At 40.3% G+C, this 26,601-nt stretch overlaps 1 protein-coding gene across 2 annotated transcripts in view; it reads left to right on the top strand.

Moving 5' to 3' along the window:
• Positions 1-26,601, top strand: part of EML6 (echinoderm microtubule associated protein like 6) — a 187,420-nt gene that overhangs the window by 105,351 nt on the left and 55,468 nt on the right. For both annotated transcript variants that reach the window (XM_023746778.1, XM_023746785.1), the window contains exons 13-20: positions 2,574-2,692; positions 4,826-5,012; positions 5,999-6,104; positions 12,582-12,675; positions 17,854-17,954; positions 19,231-19,433; positions 21,954-22,065; positions 22,298-22,425. In XM_023746778.1, the coding sequence (XP_023602546.1) occupies positions 2,574-2,692; positions 4,826-5,012; positions 5,999-6,104; positions 12,582-12,675; positions 17,854-17,954; positions 19,231-19,433; positions 21,954-22,065; positions 22,298-22,425 (1,050 nt within the window). The remainder of the gene's footprint in view (positions 1-2,573; positions 2,693-4,825; positions 5,013-5,998; positions 6,105-12,581; positions 12,676-17,853; positions 17,955-19,230; positions 19,434-21,953; positions 22,066-22,297; positions 22,426-26,601) is intronic.

Genomic DNA, 26,601 nt, shown 5'->3' with positions numbered 1-26,601 from the left:
GGGGTCCCGCTGGGGTGCCTGGCCAGCCTGGGTGAGGGGCTGATGGCTGTTTGCAGGCTGGCCACAGCCCCTTCAGTGTGGGGGTCCCCACTGGGGTGCCTGGCCAGCCTGGGTGAGGGGCTGATGGCTGTTTGCAGGCTGGCCACAGCCCCTTCAGTGTGGGGGTCCCCCCTGGGGTGCCTGGCCAGCCTGGGTGAGGGGTTGATGGCTGTTTTCAGGCTGGCCATGGCCCCCAGCCACCCAATCTCCCAGTGGAGGCTGGCTGGAAGCAGGTATCTGGGATTTATTTGTCTTCTATAATTGAAACTTTATTGCCTTGAGCGGAGGCCACAGCCGGCCAGGGCAGGCAGGAAGCTTGGCTTCCTCCATCGCAGGGGCAATCAAGCCTCCTGCTTGCTCCAGCTCCGTGGCTGCCGGCTGCCATCTTGGTTGGGTTAATTTGCATATAGTCACTCTGATTGGCTGGTGGGCGTGGCTTGGGGCATAGCAGAGGTGCGGTCAATTTGCATGTTTCTCTTTTATTATATTATATTATATTATATTATATTATATTATATTATATTATATTTAATTTTTAGTGTGTTAAATGGATATCTCTTGGTAGTAGGGCTTAAAACATGGTAGACAGAGATTGATTTTTACATACCTTTATTTTATTTTTTTATTTTGTTAATCCTCACCAGAGGATCGTTTTTCCCATTGATTCTTAGAGTGGAAGGGAGGGAGGGAGAGAAGGAGGGGGAGAGAGAGACATCAATTGGTTACCTCCTATGCATGCCCTCAACTGGAAATCAAAACTGAGACCCTTTGGTGTGCAGGCCAACACTCTAACCCAGTGGTTCTTAACCTTCCTAATGCTGCGACCCTTCAATACAGTTCCTCATGTTGTGGTGACCCCCAACCATAAAATTATTTTCGTTACTACTTCATAACTGTAATTTTGCTACTGTTATGAATTGTAATGTAAATATCTGATATGCAGGATGTATTTTCATTGTTACAAATTGAACATAATTAAAGCATAGTGATTAATCACAAAAACAATATGTAACTATATATGTGTTTTCCCATGGTCTTAGGTGACCCCTGTGAAAGGGTCGTTAGACCCCCAAAGGGGTCACGACTCACAGGTTGAGAGCCGCTGCTCAAACCACTGAACACACCAGCCAGGACTGATTATTATGTACCTTTGAATTAAATTGTAGGAAATGTCCTCTCACTCAACAGCATGTTTTAGGTCCTAAGTTAAACCAGGAGCTTTGCTGTATAGTTTGGAGTCTGATCTGTCAAGATGCATGAGGCTATGAAAAGACAAATAATTCCAAAGAGTGATCACCATGACTCTCAAGGTCCACATTTTGCAGATGTCAGAATCCTCGAGATTTTTTGCTTTAGAAGAAATTATAATTTTATTTATATTTTATTTATACCTATGATAGTTTTCTTTATTATTTATTAAAGCTAATACCATATTTTCTGGATATAAATTACTTAAGAAACATAATAGCATAAAAATTTTTTTAACCCCCAATAATTTAAAAGATAGGTTAGTTTTGCTCATTAGAAGAGCGGTCTTATGTTCTCAATTTTGTTTATCTTTTCAGAAAACCAACTTTTAGTTTTGTTAACCTTTTCTATTGGTTTCCTAGTCTCTATTTCATTTATTTCTGCTCTAATCTTTATTATTTCCTTCCCTCTTCAACTTTGGGCTTAGTTGGTTCTTTTTTCTAGTTCCTTAAGGTATGATGCTAGGTTGTTTGAGATCTTTTCCTTGTTTTAAATGTTAGCATTCATATCTACAAACTTTCTTCTTAGGATTGATTTTACAACACCCCAAAAGTTGTGGAATGTTGTTTCAATTTTTATTTGTTTCAAGATGTTTTTTGATCTCCCTTTTGATTTCTTCTCTGATTCATTGGTTGTTCAAATGTGTTGTTTAATTTCCACGTATTTGTGCACTCTCCAGCTTTCCTTCTGTTATTGAGTTGTAGTTTCATACCATAGTGTTAGAAAAGATACTTGATATAATTTCTACTTGAATTTGTTGAGATTGCTTTTGTTCCCTAACATATGATCTGTCCTGGAAAATGTTTCATGTGCACTTGAGAAGAATGTCTATTCTGCTGCTGTTGGATGGAATGTTCTATATATGTCTGTTGGATTGTTTGATTTCTGGTGTTCACGTCTCCTGTTCCGTTACTGATTCTTTGTCTGGCTGATCTACCCATTGTTGACAGTGGAGTATTACAGCCCTAGCTATTACCGTATTATGTTTATTTCTTCTTTCAGTTCTCTTAGAATGTGTTTTACTTGTTTAGGTGCGTAAATATTTATAATTGTTATATCTTGTAGAATTGACCCCTTAGGTGCGTAAATATTTATAATTGTTATATCTTGTAGAATTGACCCCTTTATCATTATATAATGAGCTTCTTTGTCTCTTATGACCATTTTTAGCCTCATGTTCTCAAAAATATGATTCCTACAATTAAAGATTTCCTGAGAATGTCAAGATACTGTTTTTGAAACCTGAAGAAAGGAGCCTCAATTAAATGTATTTGTTTTGCTTTAAGGTTTACAAAGAAGATCTACCTCAGCTAAAGCAACAAAGTAAAGAGAAAAACCATGCAGTGCCCTTCCTCAAACGAGAAAAGGCTCCTGAGGACAGCCTGAAACTCCAGTTCATACACGGGTGGGTGCCTGTCACCAGCCTTAGCATCAGGCTAAGGATGTCCCCCTTCTCTGTGCTTTCCCACCTCAGGCGGGCTCTTCTCTCCAGTCTGCGCTTGCCTGTGATTAATATTTTAACCATTAGACTGCGTCCAGTTTACTCAGTTGGTGTTCTGTGGCCATCACAATGTGTGTGTCTAGATTTTTTATACTTTATGTACTTCCATGATGCATATATTACTGCAGCTCATTGTTGTTTCACTTGATTCTCTCCACCATCTCAGGTTCCTTTGTTCCCATAATTCCTGCTCTATTTTGCTTAGCTCCAACTGGGACAATGTTTTCTTCAAAAAACATATGGCCAAATCATTTTCAAGTTTGAGAATTACATATAACCTTCCAAACTTTCAGTTGAAATTAAAATTTTTCAGCAAAGTGTCAATGGTTGTGAGGAATATAATATCTAGTGTTTTATAAATGCATCCCTCATTTAAATGGAATCAATGGAGCTTATGAAAATATTGTAAAAATGATTTTAATAAGATAGAATTTGATTCCCACCATCATCAATTTAAAAAATATGTGAACGAGTGTATTATCACTCATATTTCTTCTTGAACTTAGATTTTCATTCTACTTCTCCCACAGAATTTTACCCTATCGTAATATTTTTTATGCTTGTAAATCTTTTATTGTACCCTATCATACTTTTTGCTATAGGTTCAAAAATATCTACAGGTTCAATTTTTTATTGATTTTTAGAGAGAGAAAAGGAGAGGGTGAGAGAGTTAAACATGGATTGACTACTTCCTACATGTGAGGAATCGAGCCCTCAACCCAGGCATGTGCCCTGACCAGGAACTGAGCTGGCAACCTTTTGGTGTATGGGCCAATGCCCAACCAATTGAGCCACACTGGCCTGAGCAGTTCGATTTAAATTTAATTCCCAGAAACCATTAGACTCTTGAGAATGGTATCCACTGAGCACTTGAAATGCGGCTAGTCTCAGTTGAGATGTGCTGTATGTGTAAAATGCACACCAGATTTCAAAGATTTAACATGAAAAAGTAATATACCTCGTTAAAATGTTTTATATTGATTAATGTAGACATGCTAATATTTTAGACATATTTGGTTAAATGTTCTCAAAATAAATTTCATCTATTTTAATTTTTTTAACATGATTAGAAAATTTTAAGTGACCTGTGTGACTCACATAATATTTATATTGCACAATGCCTCTCTAAATGTTAATAATTTTTTCCAGTTTGAATTATCACAACTATTAGTAGTACACAGCTTATGAAAATATTATAAAAATGATTTTAATAAGATAGAATTTTTCAATGAGTTCAGGTATGTAGTCATATATGCATACTTACTACTAGAGTATGACAGAGTAGCATTAAGTCTATTCCAGTTTTTCATTTTTTAATATATGTGAGACTTAAGAAAACTTATTCACATAAATGAGTCAGTGAGAATGGGAGCAGTTTTATCATAGCTACATTACTCAATTCTTTAAACTCCTCTTGACTTAGAGGCCAAAAATGTATATTGTGATTTTGATATATCACATAAAATGTCGTCTAATGATCTGATTAAATCTCACTTTAATTTATTAAAAGCAAATAAATTGGAAATCACTTGACTTGCAAAAGGACTTCTTACCTCGTCCTTGGAGTTGTTCACTTTCAACATCCACACTTGTATTGTACATTGTCCCTTTGTGTTGGTGTCCCTGGCAGGTTTGTCACTCCAGGGTAATACACCGTAGTAAGAGTCCAGATGGACCAGAGGAATGACTTCCTAAAGTGGGAGGAAGGCAACTGTGTGAAAGGGGAGGTGGTAAAGGAAAGCCTGCATCTCGCCACAGGTGTGTTGTCAGACTGGTCAGTTCTAAGAAAGAGCATATGCAGTAGCTGAGGATCTGGAAACAGATTCTCTTAAAATGACCCCTGCCCATTTTCCCCTCAGAAAGTCATCCCATGCCCTCAGAAGTCCTCGTTCCCTGAATATCGTAGTTAAGCAACTATGCATTCACCTATGTTTCTACTTGTGCATGTCCCTACGCCAGCTTTACCTTCTGACAGCTGCTGCTCTGTTCATTCACTGCTTATTCAAATGCTGTGCCTTTCTCGGACCTGTGCTTCAGATACAGAGGCTACGACTGTAGGAACAATCTATTCTACACGCAAGCTGGAGAAGTGGTCTACCACATCGCTGCAGTTGCTGTCGTGTACAACAGGCAGCAGCACTCCCAGAGGCTGTACCTGGGGCACGATGATGACATCCTCAGCCTGACCATCCATCCAGTGAAGGACTATGTGGCCACTGGGCAGGTATATACCTCTGCTCTGAGACGGGTCTGGCCAAAGAGAGGGAGGATTTAATTTTGAATCCACTTTATATATTAGAAATTCAAGAAACACTTGGTAGAAATAAACCTGAGGCAGGAAGCTGAAGATGTAGTAAATGCTGGATTAGTTCATGATGGTGGGAAAGTCAGCCAATACCTTCTAACACGGTTGGGAAGCCTCCAAGAGATTATCACCTTAACATGAATCATCTGTGAATAGAATTAACTGAAACAAATAATGTCAGTTTCATCAATGTGCAGTCTTAATATACTTTCCTCATCACTGTGTACTTGGTACCTAATATATCCTAGGTGCTCAATACTCAGTGAATGTTTATAGAATGAACCATCTTTTCATACTACTATAACATCCAGTGATTTTTTTAAAAACTTAAAGTCATATGAATTTTGACTTATTATTTTATATTTTTGCATTTCAAAGAAAATAGTTGCATGTCAAGTCTCAGAATAGTTGTCTCTGTTAACTTTTGACCTTCATGCAAAAGTTTTTTGAATTTTATCTGAACCATTTGGAATGCCTAAACTTTGGATTAAGTCTATAATCGAAAAGCTACTAAAAAAAACAGCCCTGTGTTCAGTCATTTTGTGTGGGGAAAGGAAAGGGATTGAGCTGCTTAGTAAACAAAGCATCTGTTAAACTCACATTTATTACCTTGCTGGTAAAGTAGTAATACTGTCAACAGTATTTTCAGTTTTGTATTCTTTTTTTCCAATGTACAGATTACATTTTTATTCAGTTTTGTCATGGGGCTTTTAACTGAAGTTTAACTGATTCTTAGTAGTTTCTAAGCGGAATCCAAGAAAAACTTTTGCATGAAGGTCAAAGGTTAAGAGGAGACAACTATTCTGAGACTTGACATGCAACTATTTCTACAGCACTTGACTACAGAACAGAATCATTCTTATTATAATTTATAAGTAATTAACACACTCACCCTGCTGTTTAAGGTTGGAAGAGATGCTGCCATTCATGTGTGGGACACGCAGACTCTGAAGTGTTTGTCACTATTGAAAGGACAGCATCAGAGAGGAGTGTGTGCACTCGATTTTTCAGGTAAGCCCGTTTTCCACTGGTCATTGATGAATGGTTCTACATTTATTTTGAGGATGTTTTTTCTTTTTCTAACAACCTCTTATTTAGTTGAGTTCTGTTGGTAGATCAGCTCCCCAGTCTTAGGCTGGAAATCAGATATATTAATACCTCATAAAGAAATGTGGCTTTTAGATTACACGCCCTTTCCTTGTCTGCCTCATTTCCTCTCTCCCAAGTCGTTACCCTGAGCTCGCACTGTGTTCTGCATTTACTTGAGCGATTTGAAATCCAGAGCAGCTGTTGCTGTTGAAAGACTTAGTTGCAAATGTCTGGCAGTGACTCAGACCATCAATTTTAACTCTCCAAATACGGGGGAGCCCAGCATTAGTGATTTAAACTATAAAGAACTAGCGTAAGGGCTTTGAGTTCTCTGCAAAGGGCCACTTCACAACACTGGAGTTTTGGAAATAAATTTCACATTGAAAAATCGAACTGAAGGTTCCATCTTTTTAATTTAAAGTTTGAACACAGTACTATAAAAATACCAACTGATGGCTATTATTTTCTTTAGAGTGAGGCCGTTTCCTTAAACTAGAATTGGAGACTGAGGACTTATTGCAAAAGGTGTTTTTACCCAGAAAATTTGAATAATCCCAATGGTAGAAATTAGATCAGTAGAAAAAATTCTTAATTTTTCTACAGAAAACGGATTCTATAATTTATTTCTCCCATTAAATGTTTATTATGTGCAACATGTATACTATTGGTCATTAAGTTCCATGACTGCACAACCCATTTCTCTCTTGTGTCCCTCACTCTCTGCTCTCCTTGTTCAAACCCTCTCTCTCATCTGTGCCATGGTAGTCCTGCTGGTCTCTGATTCCCATCGGCACTTCCTCTAGTCCATCCTGCACACTTCTGGAAGCACAGGTGTATCGCCACCACATGGGCTCCCCTTGATTGTCTGACTCAGGGCTGATCAATTGGCAGGACATTCATGGCCTTCCAAGATCTGGTCAGCCTTCCTCTGCAGTGTTTTCACCCGCTAACCCATTCACGCTCCTTCACATCCACCTAACTGCAACACTAAATGCACCCTTGTTTCTTTTGCCTGGGTTCCTTTGCTCCTGCTGTTGCTATGTGTCCATTCAAGTCCTCCCATCCTTTAAGACCAAGCGGAAAGTTTTCTCCTCCATTCTTCCCGGGAGAAATAATGTGCCTCTTCTTCTGCATCCCTTAACCCATTTTGCCATTGCTCTTAAAGTCCATGTGGTACAGTAGTTATTAGTGTTGACATCTCCTATGCCCTTCACATATTGTAAGCTACTTGGGCAGCACAGCTCATCTCTGTTTGCCACTGCACATATAGTGTTAGGGGCACAAAAGCTACTCAAAAAATGTGAGAATTGCCTTAGTAGATAGAGCATTGGCCTGCAGGCTGAAAGGTCCCAGGTTCAATTCCGGTCAAGGGCACATGCCCAAGTTGTGGGTTTGATCCCCAGTGGGGGGTGTGCAGGAGGCAGCCATATCAATAATTCTCTCTCATCATTGATGTGTCTATCTCTTCCTCTCCCTCTCCCTTCCTCTCTAAAATCAACATATATATTTTTTTAAATGTGAGAATAAATGAATGAGTGAACAAATAATAAAGTTTTGTTTAATATACTTTTTTTTTACTTTCACTATTACTATTGGAACTTCATATTTTCACCATGTTGGGGTGAAAGTTATCTTTATTCTTTAACCAATAACATGGTGCAATTTGGGGTGTTTTTTAATGAAATGTACATTCTCACAAACTATAAACTACAAATCTGAGTTGTTAAATCGATATTACAATTATACTTTCTGTGGTTATTGGATCAGTAAAAATCAAAGCTAAGCAGTTTGCACCCTACACTAGTGGTGTCTGAGGTAGAGAAGGCATGAGTATCGAGGGAAAGAGAACTACTCGGCATAACACCTGCCAGTTGAAAGTCCAGAGAACACACCCAATAAACGGAATACAAAGTCCTAGACTTCCACAGGTTTGATGGACATGCAGTTTTATGGTAGGTGTGCCACCTGTCCTTGACAAAGCAGTAAAATCTAAAGGAATCCCTAATTGGAGTTCAAATATAGTTCTACTCCGAATATGTGAATGACTTTCTTCTGTATTTTTCATAGTTCCACTTCTCAATGGCCAAATTTCCCTTTTCCTAAAATTAAGTTTGCTAGCAGGTATATATGTGTATACTTAATATAAAAATAATATTAAGTATGCTCTAAAAGAGTGGTAAGATACCCATTAAAGTAGAAAAAATACATAAAAATAATAAAACCTAAATGTGTACTAGTTCATAAAGAATCTAATATATTCATATTTTGGCAGCATTGAAAATTAACTGAGTAATTCTAGCAAACAATTTGGCACCATAAAATAAAAGCTATAATTCAAAATGACAAGTATGTAGACTATGTGTATTTCATACATATTTCTATGTACCAAGTTAAGTAGCAGAAAAATAGGACTCAAAATAGCACCTATTCACTGATTTCATCTGAAAATGTATGTGTGTTTATTAGCATATAAACAGAGTAGCAAGAAATTTAGAATAATATAAATAGAATTTAACAATCATTAGATTTTTTTCCATAGAATTGATTGATTCTTTTTAATTTAGAAGAATCAAAAGAACTAACTCATGTTACTTAAATACCATTAGAGAAAGGAATTAGAGGAATGTTGATCAAAGACATTAATTAATTATGAGATGAGTGAGTAAGCTGCTATCCAGTAACTTGGTCTCTGAATTTCTAAGAGCTCACATCTCTTCTGGGCTTAGTAGTTTTATAGAAAAAGGATCAAGAAATGATCTTCGAGCCATAGCTAGTTTGGCTCAGTGGATAGAGTGTTGGCCTGCGGCCGAAGGGTCCTGGCTTCCATTCCAGTGAAGGGCACATGCCTGGGTTGCGAGCTCGGTCCCCAGTGGGGGGCGTGTGGTAGGCAGCTGATCAATGATTCTCTCTTATTGATGTTTCTGACTCTCTCTCCCTCTCCCTTCCTCTCTGAAGTCAATAAAAAAAAAAAAAAAAAGCAATGATCTTGGAAATCTTTCCCTCATGAGGCAGTCCTGCAGATCTTTGGGGGAGTGAGCGGGGAGTGGCGAGGGAGAGAAACCAGATACTAGGGAGAGGTTGAGAAGCTGATTCTCTCACTGCTTCCAATTCTCATCTTGGGCAAATAAAGAAATCCCTAGATATGAAATATATCCTGCATTAAAAGTATAATTTTAGTGTTAACAGTACAGTCTCTATTTCCCAGGTAACAGTCACTGGGAAAGAGCCCATTTATTCAGCAATGGTGTTATTTTTGATTGTGAAAAATGAGGTTTTTGTCTTGGAGTTTAAGGAAACCAGTTGATAGTTTTAGAATGCACTGATAGGAAGGACTATTCAGGAAGAACGTTCACTAGTGTCTCTTGTGCTTGATCTGTCACCTTGAGTAGTTACATGAAGATGAATTGTGGGGGTTGATTGACCTTTGTGGTCAATCAGCCCCCACGATGGCACCTCCTGAAGGTGTGAGCTGAGGCCTCTTTGGTTTAATTTTTTTGCTGGTATTTTGGGTAACAATATAACTTTAGGCTTCAACAGACTCCTGTACCACTTTACAAGCCAAGAATGGAGGCCCAGAGAAAAGTCAAACAGTGGCAGATCCAGCGCTAGAACCCACGTTTTTTGGCTGGTGGCTCGGCTGGATGGGGAGTGCTCCCTCCTCAGTCCTCATGCCTTCTCCTGCCCTCCACCAGGGCAGGTGTAAACTTTTGGCCTGAGTGTCGTGCTTGGAGCTCGCCTAGAATAGCCCTGAATCACACAGTTACCTCTAAAGGAACAACTATACCTTCCTTTTGAAAACTGATAGAAAAGTCAATATCCCAAGAGAGGAGATTAGATTCCCTGCTTAACCATGTAGACAGGGCACCCACATTATTATCAACTAGTTGGTGGCCCCATCTGTGTGTCCCAGTACCTCACACCCACCTATCTTTTACAAATCAGCTCATTTTGGGAGGTGATGTGGAAACATACTGATAGCACATTTGTCTCTTATTAGAGGAAAATTTGTCACGGAAGTACAAAATAGGCAAATGATGTGAAAACTAAACAAAAAATGCCATTACGCATAAGGGTTTAGATTAATCTCTTGCCACTGTTCCAAAGCAAGTAAAAGTAAGACATTTTTAATCAAAAACATTTCTTACAACATAATCCATAACTCTAAATTATGTAAACAAGAAGGATTGCTTCACTTAATTGAGCAACTCTTTGTGAGTTTATCATCACTGACGAGGGAAAACAGCCATCTTTGTTTCTGTGCTTCCACATGAATAGAAAACCAGCTTAGAAAGAGAAACTTTCAGCCCCATAAATATTTTCTAACCTAAATATCATCCTCATATTTTTAAAACCTTCACTGAATAATACTTGTGTTCCGCAAGGCACCTCTAAGACTAATTTGATTTCATTGTGTTGAATTCTGAAAAAGAAAAACACCATGCATTTTTTATGAGCTTCAAATACAGGGACCAACTTGTAATTGTCTGAATAAAAATTTTCTCTTTCCGATTTGCCCTTTACTGTTGACATTAAGTGCCTTAGAATTATTTCTGGACATTGTCACGAAATATCCATAATTAATACATACTGTGACTGGAAAGATTTGAAAGAGCATTATCTAGACTCTAAAAATATGGCTGAAAATAAAGAAACCCAAAACTAGTCAAGGAACAATGGATTTTCAAAGCTAAGGTCAAGCTCTGTGGGGGAGAATGAAAACTTGGAAAAACTGAAAGGTAGCCAAATTTATATTTCCAAAGTATGTAGTATGCTGAAATAGCCTAAACCTTCACAACTCAAGAAAAGTCACTATTCATGGGATGTAAAGTACAACATAGGGAATATAGTTAACTAGAGGCCTAGTGCACGACATTGTGCACTGGGGTGGCGGGGGGTGTCCCTCAGCCCGGCCTGTGCCCTCTTGCAGTCTGGGACCCCTCAGGGGCATGTCCAACTATGGGGAGCGGGCCTAAGCTGGCAGTCAGACATCCCCCTGAGGGGTCCTTAGCACTGCTGCAGAGGCGAGAGAGGCTCCCACCATTGCCTCTGCACTCGCCAGCTGTGAGCCCAGCTTCATAGGGACCGTTCATTCCACTGTTCAGTCAATTTATGTATTAACCTTTTATTATATAGGATAATATTTTAATAACTATGTATGGGGACAGGTGGGTACTGGAAATATCAGGGTGACACTTTGTAAAGTATATGATTGTCTAACCATTATGCCGTACATCTAAACTAACACAATATAATATGAAACGTAATTTTAATTGAAAAAATTTTTTTTAAAAAAAGGAAAAGTCACTATCCTAAAAGAAGAGGTATAGTGTTGAGGCACCTCCACTTTTGGACTGTTTCTTCCATTGTGACTCATAGTCATGATATCCTTCTAGGGGTAGGAAAGTGGCATAACTGTGAGGACAAGCTGATGGGGACTTGCAGAAATTTTTTAATTTTAAAAATCCATAAAAATCAGTTTACCCTGAGGCCTTCTTCAAAAGAGGTAAAACTTTAAAAACTATCCTCTTTTTTAAAAAAAATATATTTTATTGATTTTTTACAGAGAGGAAGGGAGAGAGATAGAGAGTTAGAAACATCAATGAGAGAGAAACATCGATCAGCTGCCTCCTGCACATCTCCTACTGGGGATGTGCCCGCAACCCAGGTACATGCCCTTGACCGGAATCGAACCTGGGACCTTTCAGTCTGCAAGCCGATGCTCTATCCACTGAGCCAAACCGGTTTCGGCTAAAAACTATCCTCTTAAGTGTGTGGATGCTTGTAGTCTAAGAAGAATACATTAAAATAGCTATGCAGGTTTAAAAATAATACAAAATATAGAATTAATGAAGGCAAGAAAGAGACCTTGAGTATTTCCTAAATGTCCTGTAACAAGCATACTGCATTTGAAATAGGGAAACTAAGAAATTAGGATTTTTTAAATGATAAAATTATCTTTTAAAAGAAATTTTGAAGTTAAAATTTAGTTTCTAAATGCTCTTATCTCAGAGGGTTAACAGAACCCAGTGTTTTAGAGCTGAAAGTGGACTGAGTCACAAAGCCAAATGGCTCTTCCAGTAAATGTCATGAGATTGGACTGTCACAAAATAGACAGGGTTGTCCTGACTTACCTGAGTGGCTCCCCAGCCTTGTGTCTAAGACTGGCATGTTGGGTCAGGGATTATATTCAGCAGCCAGTTAACTATGCAACCGGTTTTTATGCATTAAGTAGTTATGCATTTCCTTTAGTGAGGCCCCTTTAGTATAAGATACTTCTAATGTACTTGAGCCCAATAATGATCTTAAGGTCAATTTCTCATTCGTCTTTATAGCATATAAAATGTTTCGGTATTTCATTGAAGAAATGAGTTATTTGACGTTTGTGTTGTTTTCATACAGCCGATGGAAAATGTCTGGTGTCGGTTGGTTTAGACGATTTTCACAGTATTGTATTTTGGGACTGGAAAAAGGGAGAAAAGATAGCCACAACAAGGTAAGAAGCGGCCGAGGTCCCACGGCATCCTGCCGATCATCACGCTTCGGTATCGGTCAGTAGTTTTCATTTTCTGGTAAGATTTCATCTTCACACTCAGATGAAATTTGCATAGAAAACTTAACACCCAAGAGAAAACACGTTGCTATATTTCTTGGTGCCTCGCCTGACCAAGAGCAGTTAATGCTTGTTTCGGGTAATCAGAAAATTCCGAAATCCTTTCCGCAGAGTCACTCATCACTTTGCTTTTAGTAACACATGCGTATCTCTAACCAGGCTTTTTACGAGCAGCAGGAAAGCGGCTTTTCTCAGGCTTGTGCCTTGCCCCTTGTTTTTCCGCTGTCTTAGCATCTGGTGGAGGATTGTCAATGTCACTGGAGTCAGAAGTCCCATTAGTCATGAGGCCGTGGCGTGCTGGGAAGGAGGCCCCAACCTGTGCGTCTGCCACTCGCTTTCAAAGCAGGCAAATTGTTTCCCTAATCTCCCATCTTATAAATAGACTTTTCAAGACTGACTGCTGTTTATAGACCACCTGTCCTCCCTCACCCCAGCCTCCCTCCCTGCTGAGTCAGCCCGATGTCTGAGCGTTACTTTCCACTTAACACAGGGCGTAGCTCTTTGCCAAACGTGGTCAGAAGTCAGAATAGCTGGCAGCCAAGGCCCAGCAATACAATTTGTTGCGCAAGGCGTGTTATCCATTTGCCTCTCTACTAGTTCTTCCCTGCATTCACCAACTGCTTATTTTGCAATATGAAATCATTTTTGAACGAATAGCTTTGAGCCCAGTACGTACTTCCTTTTTACATTGATATATTTCCCTCCGCAATATGAAGTGGGGAGGAAGTTTTTTGGCAATTTGATTTAATGAATGAAGATTTGTAAATTGCTGGAGACTCAGAGGAGGAGTCGATGGAGCCTTGAGGACTCCAGCTGACCATCTTGGGAGGAAAGGAGAAGCTTTTCTGATGGCAGCTATTGGATAGATGGTGTTCTTGGCAGCGAATGGCAGCTCATAAATTCGCCTGCCCACGTGGTTTTCCCGTGGTCTCTCGTCGTCCTGTTCCTCGCTGCTGTATGACCCTCTGGTACTCAGGTGCAGGTCCCACCCCTTTTCTTCTCACTTGTTAAATGTGTATCTCTTTTAAAAATTTTTTTTAAAATATATTTTATTGATTTTTTACAGAGAGGAAGGGAGAGGGATAGAGAGTTAGAAACATCGATGAGAGAGAAACATCGACCAGCTGCCTCCTGCACACCTCCCACTGGGGATGTGCCCGCAACCAACGCACATGCCCTTTGACCGGAATCGAACCCGGGACCCCTCAGTCCGCAGGCCGACGCTCCATCCACTGAGCCAAACCGGTTTCGGCAAAATGTGTATCTCTTTTAAAAATAACACTTATTAATCTTTTCTCTGTTTTCAAAATAACACATGATCATTATAGAAAAATTAGCATGAAAAAGCACCCAGAAGAAAATGAAAATTATCCGTAATTCCACTACCCAGACATAACTATAGCTAATATTTTAGCAAATATTCTTTAGTATATATTCTAGTATTTCTATTCATTTTTATTCATACATGGGAAAGAATGTGTACTGCTCTGTAACTGGCATTTTTTTAAACTCACTAAAATATCATCTCACTGTCTTCTAATTTATGTTACCTGGCTTACTCTATATCAGTGGTTCTCAACCTTCCTAATGCCACGACCCTTTACTATAGTTCCTCATGTTGTGGTGACCCCCAACCATAACATTATTTTTGTTGCTACTTCATAACTGTAATTTTGCTACTGTTATGAATTGTAATGTAAATACTTGATATGCAGGATGTATTTTCATTGTTACAAATTGAACATAATTAAAGCATAGTGATTAATCACAAAAACAATATGTAATTATATATGTTTTCCGATGGTCATAGGTGACCCCTCAAAGGGGTCGCGACCCACAGGTTGAGAACTGCTGCTCTATATTATTCTATACTAGAGGCCCGATGCACGAAATTCATGCAAGAGTAGGCCTTCCTTCCCCTGGCTGCCAGCACCGGCTTCGCTCTGGCACCCGGGACCCAGGCTTCCCTCCGGCCACCAGCAGGCACCCGGGATACAGGCTTCCCTCGCAGCCCTGCCTTCGTCCAGAAGGTCATCTGGAAGGACATCCAGTCTAATTAGCATATTACACTTTTATTATTATAGATTGTACGCCATTTTAAATCTTTTTTTAGAGATGGAATATAAGTCAAACATTTATTCAGTCTTCCTGTTAAGGCAGTGGTTCTCAAACTTCTGGCCCTTTAAATACAGTTCCTCATGTTGTGACCCAACCATAAAATTATTTTCGTTGCTACTTCATAACTATAATGTTGTTACTGTTATGAATCGTAATGTAAATATCTGATATGCAGGATGGTCTTAGACGACCCCTGTGAAAGGGTTGTTCGACCGCCAAAGGGGTCGCAACCCACAGGTTGAGAACCGCTGTGTTAAGGGCTACTTTTACAAGAGAAGAGAAAGCAAAATCACACCGGACCTTTATGCAAATGAAAGCGCTGGGTATAGAAGACTAGAGACCCACTCGCCTGGTACAGCCAGCTGCCCTTGGCTTCTAGAAGTGCTTTCCTTTCTCCTTCCCCTGTGCTTGGGATAGAGGTTAACATGTGGCCTCTGTGGTGGATTACTTACGACTCAGGCACGAGGAACTGCCCTGTATTAGAGCAGCAGGCTTCCGCATTCTTCTCTCGGTTACAAACAGAAACTTTTCCACTTCGTTTTCCTTACACACACAGTTGTAGGCAACTTCCCTACAAATTTAACGAGTGTCTAAAGGAAAAAACACAAAACACACAACAGAGGTACCCCATGAATGTTCCTTATTTAGATGTGGACATTCATTAAATATTTACATGCCATCATTGGTCAGTTTAGAACTTTAGCCACGTTGCTGTGTGTTATATACCAAGAAACTAGATGGAAACTAAAAAGTGCTCTCAAAAAAGATTTTTCTATCTAAATGTTTGACATTGTACAGACACCAGCAAATAAAACAATACTCTTTTCTATCTAGGAAATGTAATTTAAAAAATATATCTGCCCTTAATTATCATTTTAGTTTTCTCTAGCATCTTCTCTCAAAGATGTATATTCATGATTTAGATCGGTGGGGATTTTCTTCCAACCAAGAAATCTTTGGATGCTTAAATGTCCTTTATGGTGATCTGGTTCACTTCTCCACTTTGTATTAAGCACATTTTCTCTTCTCTTTTATCTAAGCTTTTTTCTCTCTGTCCTAATTGTTCCCAATACATCCAGTGATGTATCCTGTCCCTAGTGTTCATGCTTCACTTTTGACTTTCAAAGAAACAAAGAGAAAGTTCAAAAAATCAGTTCCTTCATTCCTGGCTCTCCCTGTAGCAGGGCCCACATAATAGGTATGAAGAGGCTCTGATCTGTTCTTTTAAATTTTTATGATGGAAGTTTTCAGGGTGAGACAAAAGTGGAGGATATAGCATAATGAACTTCCTTGAACTATCACCCAACTACAACATCCTACTAATGGTACAAATCTCTTTCCCCTCATTTTTTACTTTTACTTTTTATTGCTATAATATATTTTTTAAAATATATTTTTATTGATTTCAGAGAGGAAGGGAGAGGAAGAGATAGAAACATCAATGATGAGAGAAAATTATTGATCGGCTGCCTCCTGCACACCCCACACTTTTCCATTCCAGTTCTTGTGCCTTTAATTTTTGACATCTTGTCTAACTGCATTAGTTAATATATTCAATACAATGTTAAATGGCAGTGGTAATAATAGTCTTGTTCTTGACTTTATTGGGAATGCCATTAAGTAAAGATCTGACTTTTGAGTTCACACACACACAAACACACACACACCCACACACCATGAATAAGTTACTGTTTCAGCACTTTTGGTTTTTAAAAAGGGTAAGGTAAGGGCACACAGCATTGCTGGAGAGTCAGCCTGTGTACAGTTGGTCTTGAATGAACATGGGTTTCTCAGCGAAAGTCAAGGAGTGCAGGGAGATTGGTCAGTCATGTTCTTTTTGTTAATTGCATTTCTCTTACAAAATGAAATATATGTCCTAACTAGACACCCAGTGCACAAAATTCATGCACTGGGGGAGGGGGGGTCCCTCATCCAAGCCTGTGCCCTCTCGCAGTCCAGGAGCCCTCGGGGGATGTCCGACTGCCGGCTTAGGCCTGCTTCCTAGGCCTAAGTGTTGTCATGGAGGCAGGAGAGGCTCCCACCACCGCTGCTGCACTCAGCAGCCATGAGTCCAGCTTCTGGCTGAGCGGCGCTCCCCCTGTGGGAGTGCACTGACCACCAGGGGGAAGCTCCTGTGTTGAGTGTCTGCCCCCTGGTGGTCAGTGTGCATCATAGTGACTGGTCCTTCTGCCGTTTGGTTGATTTGCATATTAGCCTTTTATTATATAGAATATTCCATAGAAGACCATGAAGTAGTGCATTAAGACAAGGAAGTCCTTAGAGTCTAATGTGATGACTATACTCTTAGGCAGAAATTTCCCCGGCACCGTGGCATGCCGGTCTGTAGCTCCCAGTCTAGAACCAGTTCTCACTTTTATATTCTGCCTTTTGGTTATAACCCTAACTTTCTGAATGCATAGCATCTGAAAGTTCCTTAAATCAATAGATAACATCCTCTCTCTCCATGGATGTGAGCCAGGGCTTTGACTTCCAGTGAGTACATTGCTAGGTGAAACTCTGTTATGATTTCCACTGTAAGAATATTACATTGGAAGCTCCTTATTAATGCTATTCCAGTGTCTTCTCTCTCCTCCTGTATCAGAGTTTCATATCCCAAGAATTATTCTCAATCCTATGGCAGGGACATTAATTTTATCTTACAGAGACATTCTGATCTATTTTAGATATTTCATTAATTTGTTTAAAGCATAATTAACTAGACTTTGGTAGCAATATTAAGGTGAGAATAAAGGGCTCAGACATTCAAAGAAACCTAATGCTTATTATTTTAATGTCGACTTTGTGTAATTTAAGTCATCTTCTAATTTAGTTGTCCTATTACATATGCTTAATGACAGTTAGACCAAATGCATGCTTTTATTAAAACTCTATATCATTGCTGCCATCAAAATTAGAATTTTTTTTCTTATTTGTCTCTTACAGAGGACATAAAGATAAGATATTTGTGGTAAAGTGTAACCCACACCATGTTGACAAACTGGTTACAGTTGGGATAAAGCACATCAAATTCTGGCAACAAGCAGGTACTGTTGTTTGGCTTTATCATTTATGTGGTCGAGAGCTGGAGAAGACCATGACCATGTCTCTACAATCTAAAATTAAAATGCTCCTGAAAGATATTCTCTCCCAAATTCACTTTGGACTGCTTAGTGTCTAAGCTGTGAAACTTAGAGCACTCTATATGGTGCTATGCATATTCATCAATATCTAGAAAGCTTTGGAACATGCTCTGGTGTGAAAATAATTCTCTTTAGCCCTCTGTTCTGAAAGCAGTCATTATGTTGGACTGCTGAGCAGGAAGTAAAATAATCACACCTTGGTTGGGTGAATACAGTTTTCAGGGAGGGTTCCTTTATCACTGAATTCAAAGAGTGAATTAAATCCTGACACCATACCCAGTAAGTAGTCAAAAGAAATACTTGTGGATTATAATATTGGTAATAGTAATGAGTAAATAAGCATGACAAAACATATACTGATATCTTATTCTTCTCACTAATAAGTCATACCTGTTACTAAAATTGCTTCTGAACTCTTAGTATCAGCTTTAATACCAAGCCCAATTTTATACTGGTCACAGCATAAAAAAGCTCCTGTTCCCATGCTTCTATTTTTCAAGAAAGGATGCTGGCACCAGCATGTCGGGAGAGCCAGCCTGCGTGGCGTTGTCTGGAGTGAGTCTGTGTTTCTCCGTGCTAGTCAGGAAGTGCAGGGAAATGAGAGCATCCAAGGGACGAATCTGATGTACCTTCTCCTACACAGTGATTCATTTTTCTCACCCCAAAGCTGCTGTGATTAAAATTGAGGCAAAACATATATAACATGTTTACTTTTCACATTCACAGCCGGCACTGCTTCTGTTCTTTTTGCTCAGCATTCAGGAAGATGGTCCCACCTCCCCCACGCACTAGTCACTCCTTCCTCTGGCTGTCCCAGACCGAGCACTGGCCCTTGGTTTGACGATCTCTTGTGTGACTGAGATGCGTATGATTATCGAGTCCCCTCTCCAGCCAGACCCCACGTTCCTTGAAGGCAGGAGCTCCCTCTTCATCTTTATATTCCAGCGTTGACCACCAAGCCTGCCACAAAGCAGGGACTCAATAAATGCTGAATTAATGCCTGAGTGAATGAAAACCCCCTTATATTTTTGTCTATGATATTTCCTGCCGTTTTCATACATCTCTGTGTATACACATAATGACACACTGGGCTTTTCATTAAAGGTAGTCGTTCTCCACATTCACAGAAAGTGTCACTTAAAAATAAAACCACGTAATAAATCCTCTTGGTCCACTCCAGGTGGGGGCTTCACCTCTAAAAGGGGAATCTTCGGCAGCGTCGGGAAATTGGAAACAATGATGTGTGTTTCTTATGGGCGGATGGAGGATCTAGTCTTCTCAGGAGCAGCTACAGGAGATATTTTCATTTGGAAAGACATTCTACTACTGAAGACAGTGAAGGCTCATGACGGGCCCGTGTTTGCTATGTATGCATTGGATAAGGTATGGCATCTTTATGGGAATTCACTTTCCTCCTCGGCTTTCTAAAATTGTAAGTTAATCTTAGGAGAGTAGACACCAAGAGAATCCTGTGTCTAAAAACAGAACTGTCTGAATTAGGACATCATTGTAATGAACCTCCAGTCAAGAGAAGGCAGGGAGTGCAAATATTTTAAATTTTCTCTTTCATTTGTAATTATTTTTATATGCAATTTCTCCCCACTTCTTTTCACACTTGTTCTTCCTGGCTCTCACTCCTAAAGCTCCTTAAGAATTAGTGGTGGGATAAATGTAAACACACAGTAGGAGAAGAGACTTGAGAAATATTTCAGCATTCTCTTCTCCTCGGTGGCACAGTGAGCAGAGACCTAGAAGTACCAAGTGGTTAGAGTATTGTTCCACCCAACAAAAGTGATGTTGACAACCAGTTTCTTCCTGCACTCTAACATCTTGTTAACAGCTTTAACAAGAGTGTCAGAGTGTGCCGGGAGCTGATCCATCCTTGCTGCTTGACACAGTCACTACAGGAAAGAAACATCTGCACAGCATATGTTTCAATGGACCTGGCGTATATAGCATACTGTTCTTAATATGTTTGCTCCCCTTAGCACTATGTGTTTTAACCAAGGTCACCTCTCCGAGAAAGGTTGTTTCCCCAGGTGGGGATTTTTCCCTGAGGTTAGGGAGGGGATACAACCCCTTAATTAAGTGCCAGGCGGGTAGTTAAGCTACATAATCTTTACTCCCTGGAATGGAGATAAGAAACGCCCTAACCTTTGTAATAGAAATTGACAGGATTAAAATCGGCTGGTATAAATACAGATGTAACAAGACAACCTCATCAGATCCTCATCAGCTCCTAACCAGAACCTAGCCAGAGAACATGGCAAAAGATCCTGGACAGAACCTGGCTACAGAACTTCACTGGAGAACCTAGACAGAACATGGCAAAAGAACCTGGATAGAACCTGGCTAAAGAACCTGGTGACTGAACCTGGCTGGAGAACCTGGAGAACCTAGCTGGAGAACCTAGCTAGAGAACCTAGCGAGAGAACATGGCACCAGAACTTGGTTGGAGATCCTGACCAGAACTTGGTTGGAGTTCCTAACCAGAACTTCGCTGGAGATCCTGGAGGGAGAACCTCGCTATGCTGATGAACTGAAACCAGTTTCCATGTCATTCATTCTTTGCCGACTCCGTCCACACCTTTGGGGATCCCTGGACCCGTTGGGGTTGGACCCCAACAAGAGTGAAGTCTTTAACCAGCTGCTTTAGGATTTTCCAAAGAAACAAAACCAGTAGAATATACTACATACACATACACATACACATACACATACACATACACATACACATACAGTCTTTACCATGAGTCGTTAGGTGATTTTGTCCCTGTTCAGAGTTGTGCTAACATAGAGTGTGCTTATGCAAACCTAGATGGTTGTTTTAGTGGTTAAGCTTTTTTTTTTTTTACTAGCAAACTTGTTTTGGGTTAAACTGCAAACTGCAAATGTTAGAAGAGATTAAAGCAGAATGCAGAAATTGATGTGATATAATGTGTTTAAACTTTTTATTACTTGGTAACTTAAGCTGACAAGTCATGGAGAAAGATGAGGATATCACAGTATAATATACTGCATTTAAATTTAATTTGGGGATTGATCTCCCTGGGTGCAAAATCTATAGTAAGAATAGAATATTTAATGTAATAAACTCCAAAATATTTTTCCTTGTAAACATCATTAAAATGCAGTAAATTAAAAGTTTCTGAGAAAACAGAATGAGTTACTCAGTACTTTTCTTAAAAAAAAAAAAAAAAGATTTTTCCAAGAACAGTTGGTATATGTGATAAGTTGCCAGGAAGGAAAAGTGGTAAGGCCAAGAAATCATAAATTTAGAACAAGAATCAAGATCACTGTTCAGTTAAATATATCCAATATGTTAAGCTTTTACTCTCCAGGTTTTGTAAAAATTAATCCGGATTTTAATTATTGTGGAAATTGATGTCTTTCGAACAAATTAGCAGGACCGTTTTGTTATATGAAGTGCCTAATTCGCTCTTAATAAGAAATAATGATGTTTTCACCTAGGAGTAATTATTTCATTTAAAAATATTTAACAATCATTTCATTGTGATGTTAATTCACATTCATTCAGGAGGAGTATAGGAGATACCAGAAACTGCCAGACTTTGCGGCTGGTCCTGTTCTGTAGGAACCCACTCTCTAGTCAGGGGGCTGGGCACAGGAAAGGCCGTGGCCCGGTGCACCAAGAGCCAGCCTCAGGGCTGGAGGCAGTGCAGTGGACACGGAGAATGTCCTTGATCCTGCTAGAGAAGCAGGGGAGAGATGCTTCCAGAAGATATCATATTGCTGTTACATCTTGTCAGATTTTTCAGTCCCCTCTACTTAGGAAGGAAACACACACAAAGCTGCTTTACCCACGGGGGGCTCCTGTTGGGGCTGGGTGGGCAACTGCTCATTTCAATGTGCATGTAATTCTTCCCGTGTGTGCCTTCACAGGGCTTTGTAACAGGTGGAAAGGACGGCGTCGTGGAGCTCTGGGATGATATGTTTGAAAGATGCTTGAAGACTTACGCCATTAAAAGATCAGCATTGTCGACTAGCTCTAAAGGTGCCACTCCCAAATACGCAGTAGAAACCTTTCTGTTCATAGGGATGGAGATGGTAGTACTAAGGTTCTTCGAAAACCATGATCAAATCAATTCTCTTTCTTCCACGTTCAGAGCTCTAGGCCCCTGGTAGAAATGTCAAGGATGATTGCCTAGTTTGGGAACTATAAGAAATAGAATTTATGTAATAACCTTTTTATTTTTAGCTCTATTAAATACATTTCCTCCCCTCAGGATTGCTTCTGGAAGATAATCCTTCCATTCGTGCCATCACTTTGGGACATGGACATATCCTGGTGGGAACCAAAAATGGAGAGATCCTGGAAATCGACAAAAGTGGCCCAATGACACTGCTTGTTCAGGTACCATGTTTGAACATATTCTAAACCACAGTTCACATCAGAGCCAGACCTGGGATGAGGTGTGGGGCGGGGGGAGGTCTTAATGTGCAAAACTTAAACAGTAGCTTTTAAAACAGCACACATTTATTATCTTATCATTTCTGTGGCTCAGGAGTCTGAGCATAGCTTACCTGGTTCCTTTACTAAAGGTTTCACAAGGCTGCAGGGAGATCAGGGCTGCAGTCTCATCTGAGGCTCAATTTAGGACGGATCTTCTTTTGAGGTCACTCAGGTTGTTGGCAGAATTCATTCAGTTCCTTGTGGTTGTAGGACTGACAGCTTCCATTCCTTGGTGGCTGTTGGCCAGAGGCCACCTTCAGCTTTTAGCTGCTGCCCAAAGTTCCTTGCCACATGGGGTTCTCCATCATGGCCCCTTACTTCCTCAAAGCCAGCAAGGGAGAGAGAAAAGATAGGCACTGCAGTGTTATGTCACGTAATCATATCATCACATATATGTAATCATAAACATCCATCACCTTTGCCATATATTTTTATTGAAAATAAGCCACAGTTTATGCTATACTCAAAGGGTGATTATATAAGAGTGTAAAAATCATGAGCATCTTGAGAGTCACCTCAAGAGTCCATCACAGCCCCCCTCTGGCCACCAATTTTTCATGTTCCCACCCATTCAAAATCCATTCCCTCCTCCCGAGGTCTAAGAGCCTTATCCTTATCTATTTGCAGTATCTGCTCAAAGTCTGCAATCTCATCGTCTAAATCTGTTCCAGGTGTGCAGAAGGCTCCGTAGGGGTATTTTCTCTCAGTCTGTCAATCTGTAAAACGAACAAGACGTTCTCTGCTCCACACACATCAAACATACAAGCATCTCTTTAGATTTTGTGCCTCACTTTAGCCTCAGCCTTGATTCACAGAAACACACTACATACTCCTTACCCTCCCTCGGCCCTCAAGAATTATATTCAGGTAAAATCCGATTAAAATAAATACCAATGAATCCTCAAAGATCAAAGAAATGATACAGTCTCGCCTGAGGGGGTAGTAGTATGTGAGGGTGAGTAGGTAGGTAGTCCTGCCCAATTTGGTGGTGGATGGACCTGATTTATAGATGGAAGAGGCATGGGAGGGAGAGCATGTGTGTTCAGAAGGTGGAGTAGAAGAATGAGCACCGAGCACATCTGTGGGTCCAGTAGGGGAGCATTGCCTCCTCCCCCCCCCCCTGCCCTGGCCCGTGCCTGTGGGCTTGCTTTATTAGGGGTAAGTCCCAAGATCCCACTGAGAAGGGTCCTCTGGTTGACTTCTCCCTGGGAACAGGTCTGCACACAGATCACTGAGAGGTTTTAGAAATGCAGGTGCTCAAGTCCTCCTCTGGGTGTGCTGAATAAGAGTCTGTGTTTTAAAAAATTCTGTTAAAAACAAACCTCCAAAGCTCTATAGCCGACTGTGCCAGGCAGCAGGATTGAGATGTGTCCTGGGTGTGACTGTCTTGTTCTCTGTTTGCATTTTTGTTGTTTCTTGCCAAACTCATTTCTTTTTCTTTCTGGCAATGACTTCTTATTTAGTTTTATTGAAAAGCAAGTGTTTGTTTCAATGTAAACAACTTAAAGTCTTTTTAGTTCATTATTGATTTTTTTAATGCCCATGTTTGAGACTTTAAATTGTTTTCATACGTGCTATATTGCTTAATATTTTTTAAAATTTTTACCATAATATAACTTAAACAGTGCTATAAGACTTAAACTCTAAGTTTTCCAACTCTTAAGTATTATGTTATAGTTGTTTAAATATGTTTTAAACTTGACAATAAAAGCTTTTTACTTTTTTGTTTTCTACAATTATTTTTTTATATTTATTTCTATCATTCTAATAGTACAAATAACCACAGGTACCACTTATTGAGCACCTCCTGTGTGTCCGGCAATGCAACATCTCTCTCTCATCTCCACAACAGATTGGCTCATTTCAATGTGTATGTAATTGGGTCCCTATTGATGAGGGACCAAAGCCCAGTAAGAATTGCAGAGCTGGGGTTCAAACCAAAGTTTGTCAGACACCAGAGCCCTTTTTTTGTCACTGCACCAGGCTGTTCTCAGTGTCTCCCAGTGGAGACTGTGGAAAGCAGTACAGAAGGCACGGCCCCTGAGCTGTGGAGCTGGTAGAACCATCTCTTCTTACATGTGTACCATTCATTTCCTTATTCCTCAGCATCTCTTTCCTCTTCTGGCCCATCAGGCCTGTGCCGTTTCCTCCCAGGTAACACTCAGTGTTGAATTCAGTCAATGTTGTCGGGCTCCTGCCGAGATCTGCCCTGTGCGGTGCACGGTGGGTAGGGCCACCTGTTCCCAGGCTCTGGGCCCCATTCTGAGAAGACGGACACGGAGGGAAAGCTCAGGGACAGGAGAGGCCGCGTGGTTAGGACCATCAGCCAGCCTGTGTGGGAAGACTTCAGGTCCGCTTTTCCAGGTTCAGTAGCACGGCAGCCAAACCGGTTAGGGCTACATTGCTGATTTTTAAGAGAAGGAAAGCTATGTTGGGGGAAGAGAGAAGTGACATGAGGTGATTTCTGACCATTTCCATTGTGTGCACTTTGAATATAGTCAGCTCAGTCATGCAGCTGTTTATTATCAGCTTCCTGGGAGATACAGTAGGAAAGTAAGATCCCAAACTCATTTCTTTGTGCCACTCGAGGTACTCCCAGCCTGCCTCGCTCACTGTCCATGGCTATGTTAGACAGGAGTTAATAGGATCATAGATTAAGGAAATATAATTTTTAAGTCAATATATGAAGCAGTGGTTGGAAAGGGCCTCAGAGCACCACAACCCTGTCCTCAAGCAAAATGAGCAAAGGGCCTTGGTCCGTAAAAGAGCTCCAAGCAGCTCCAGGCTGGGGCATGCGGGGGTTGATGCCGGACCCATCCTCTGACTATGATCTTGGAGGTGGGAGGCTTCTGAAGGGAAGAAAGCTAGGGATATAGGATGCTTCAAATGCAATAAGTTCAAAAACAACATTTGCACCCTTCAGCCCTCCACAGGTATTTGAATGTCACCTGAATTTGGAACTCTTCTGCCAAATTACTGTTTTGCTCAAACAGCTTCCTAGTCAAATCATAACCATCTGATTTCTCTCTGGAAAGCCACCTGTTCCCCAAAGCATTCCAACTCCAGACATTTCCAGATGCCTGTCTATGGTCTTTCTTTTCTTTTCACTGAGCAGAGCCTTTTTATAATTAGCCACTAAAAGTAGAAATTCAGTTAACAATCTGCTCTGTCTTATTGCCTCATACACTAATCTGTTTACATGGCTTTACTGAGGGACAAATTATAGAAATGGGATTTGTTTTCTCCTTAATTATTTATTTTTAAACTAGTGTCCTGGTGCACGGATTTGTGCACATTGAAAGGAAATTAATTAGAAGAAATATTTCAATATTGCTATTTGCATCTTGCTAATGAAAAGAAAATAGGATTCTATCGAGTCTCCTATGTACCTTCTCCAGGACTTCTCTGTGGATCAAATGAGAGAGGCACGGGAAAATGCTTCACAAACATTTGGTTAAACTGTAAAATGTTTTCACCTGGCTATAAAGCAAGTTGGGTTCCTGGGCTGAAGAAACTCCAAGGATGCTAGTCTCTAGGGAGATAAAGCCAAGTGTTGCTACATGACATCATTACCCGGCACCCACAGCGACCATTTCCAGGCTGGGCTGGGCTATGGGCCACATTTTGTGCCATGGAGTCTTGGCAGCGTTGGCTGCAATTTGGTGGGGTGTCGCTCTGGGGTGGTGGTGGGGCCTGTATCCCACTTGGGGGAAGCTGAGTGTTGGTTTGTTGGCCCCAGGTCCATGGTGCCATTTATTTTTAAATGGCCAGTGTGCGTCATGGCAGCTCGTGCGTTGAGCATCTGCCCCCTGGTGGTCAGTGTGCCTCATAGCTACCGGTCAGACGGACACTTAGCCTTTTATATATATAGATACCATTTTATCTCAGTCATTATTCTAAGCCAGTTAAGTGTGATTGTGATAAAGTATAGATATGTGGAATTGGCCTGGAGCCTGTGACACACCTCCCAGTTTTCCAAAGTCCATTGGATAGACCAATTTGTGAGCAAATGTTGAACCCAGGACACTTGAAGTGAAAACTTTAACTGTCTTTATTTCTGTTCTGCCAAATGCTATA

Source organism: Myotis lucifugus, unplaced genomic scaffold (assembly GCF_000147115.1).
Source record: "Myotis lucifugus unplaced genomic scaffold, Myoluc2.0 scaffold_6, whole genome shotgun sequence".
Lineage (NCBI taxonomy): Eukaryota > Metazoa > Chordata > Mammalia > Chiroptera > Vespertilionidae > Myotis > Myotis lucifugus.
This window is presented reverse-complemented; position numbering and strand designations above follow the sequence as displayed.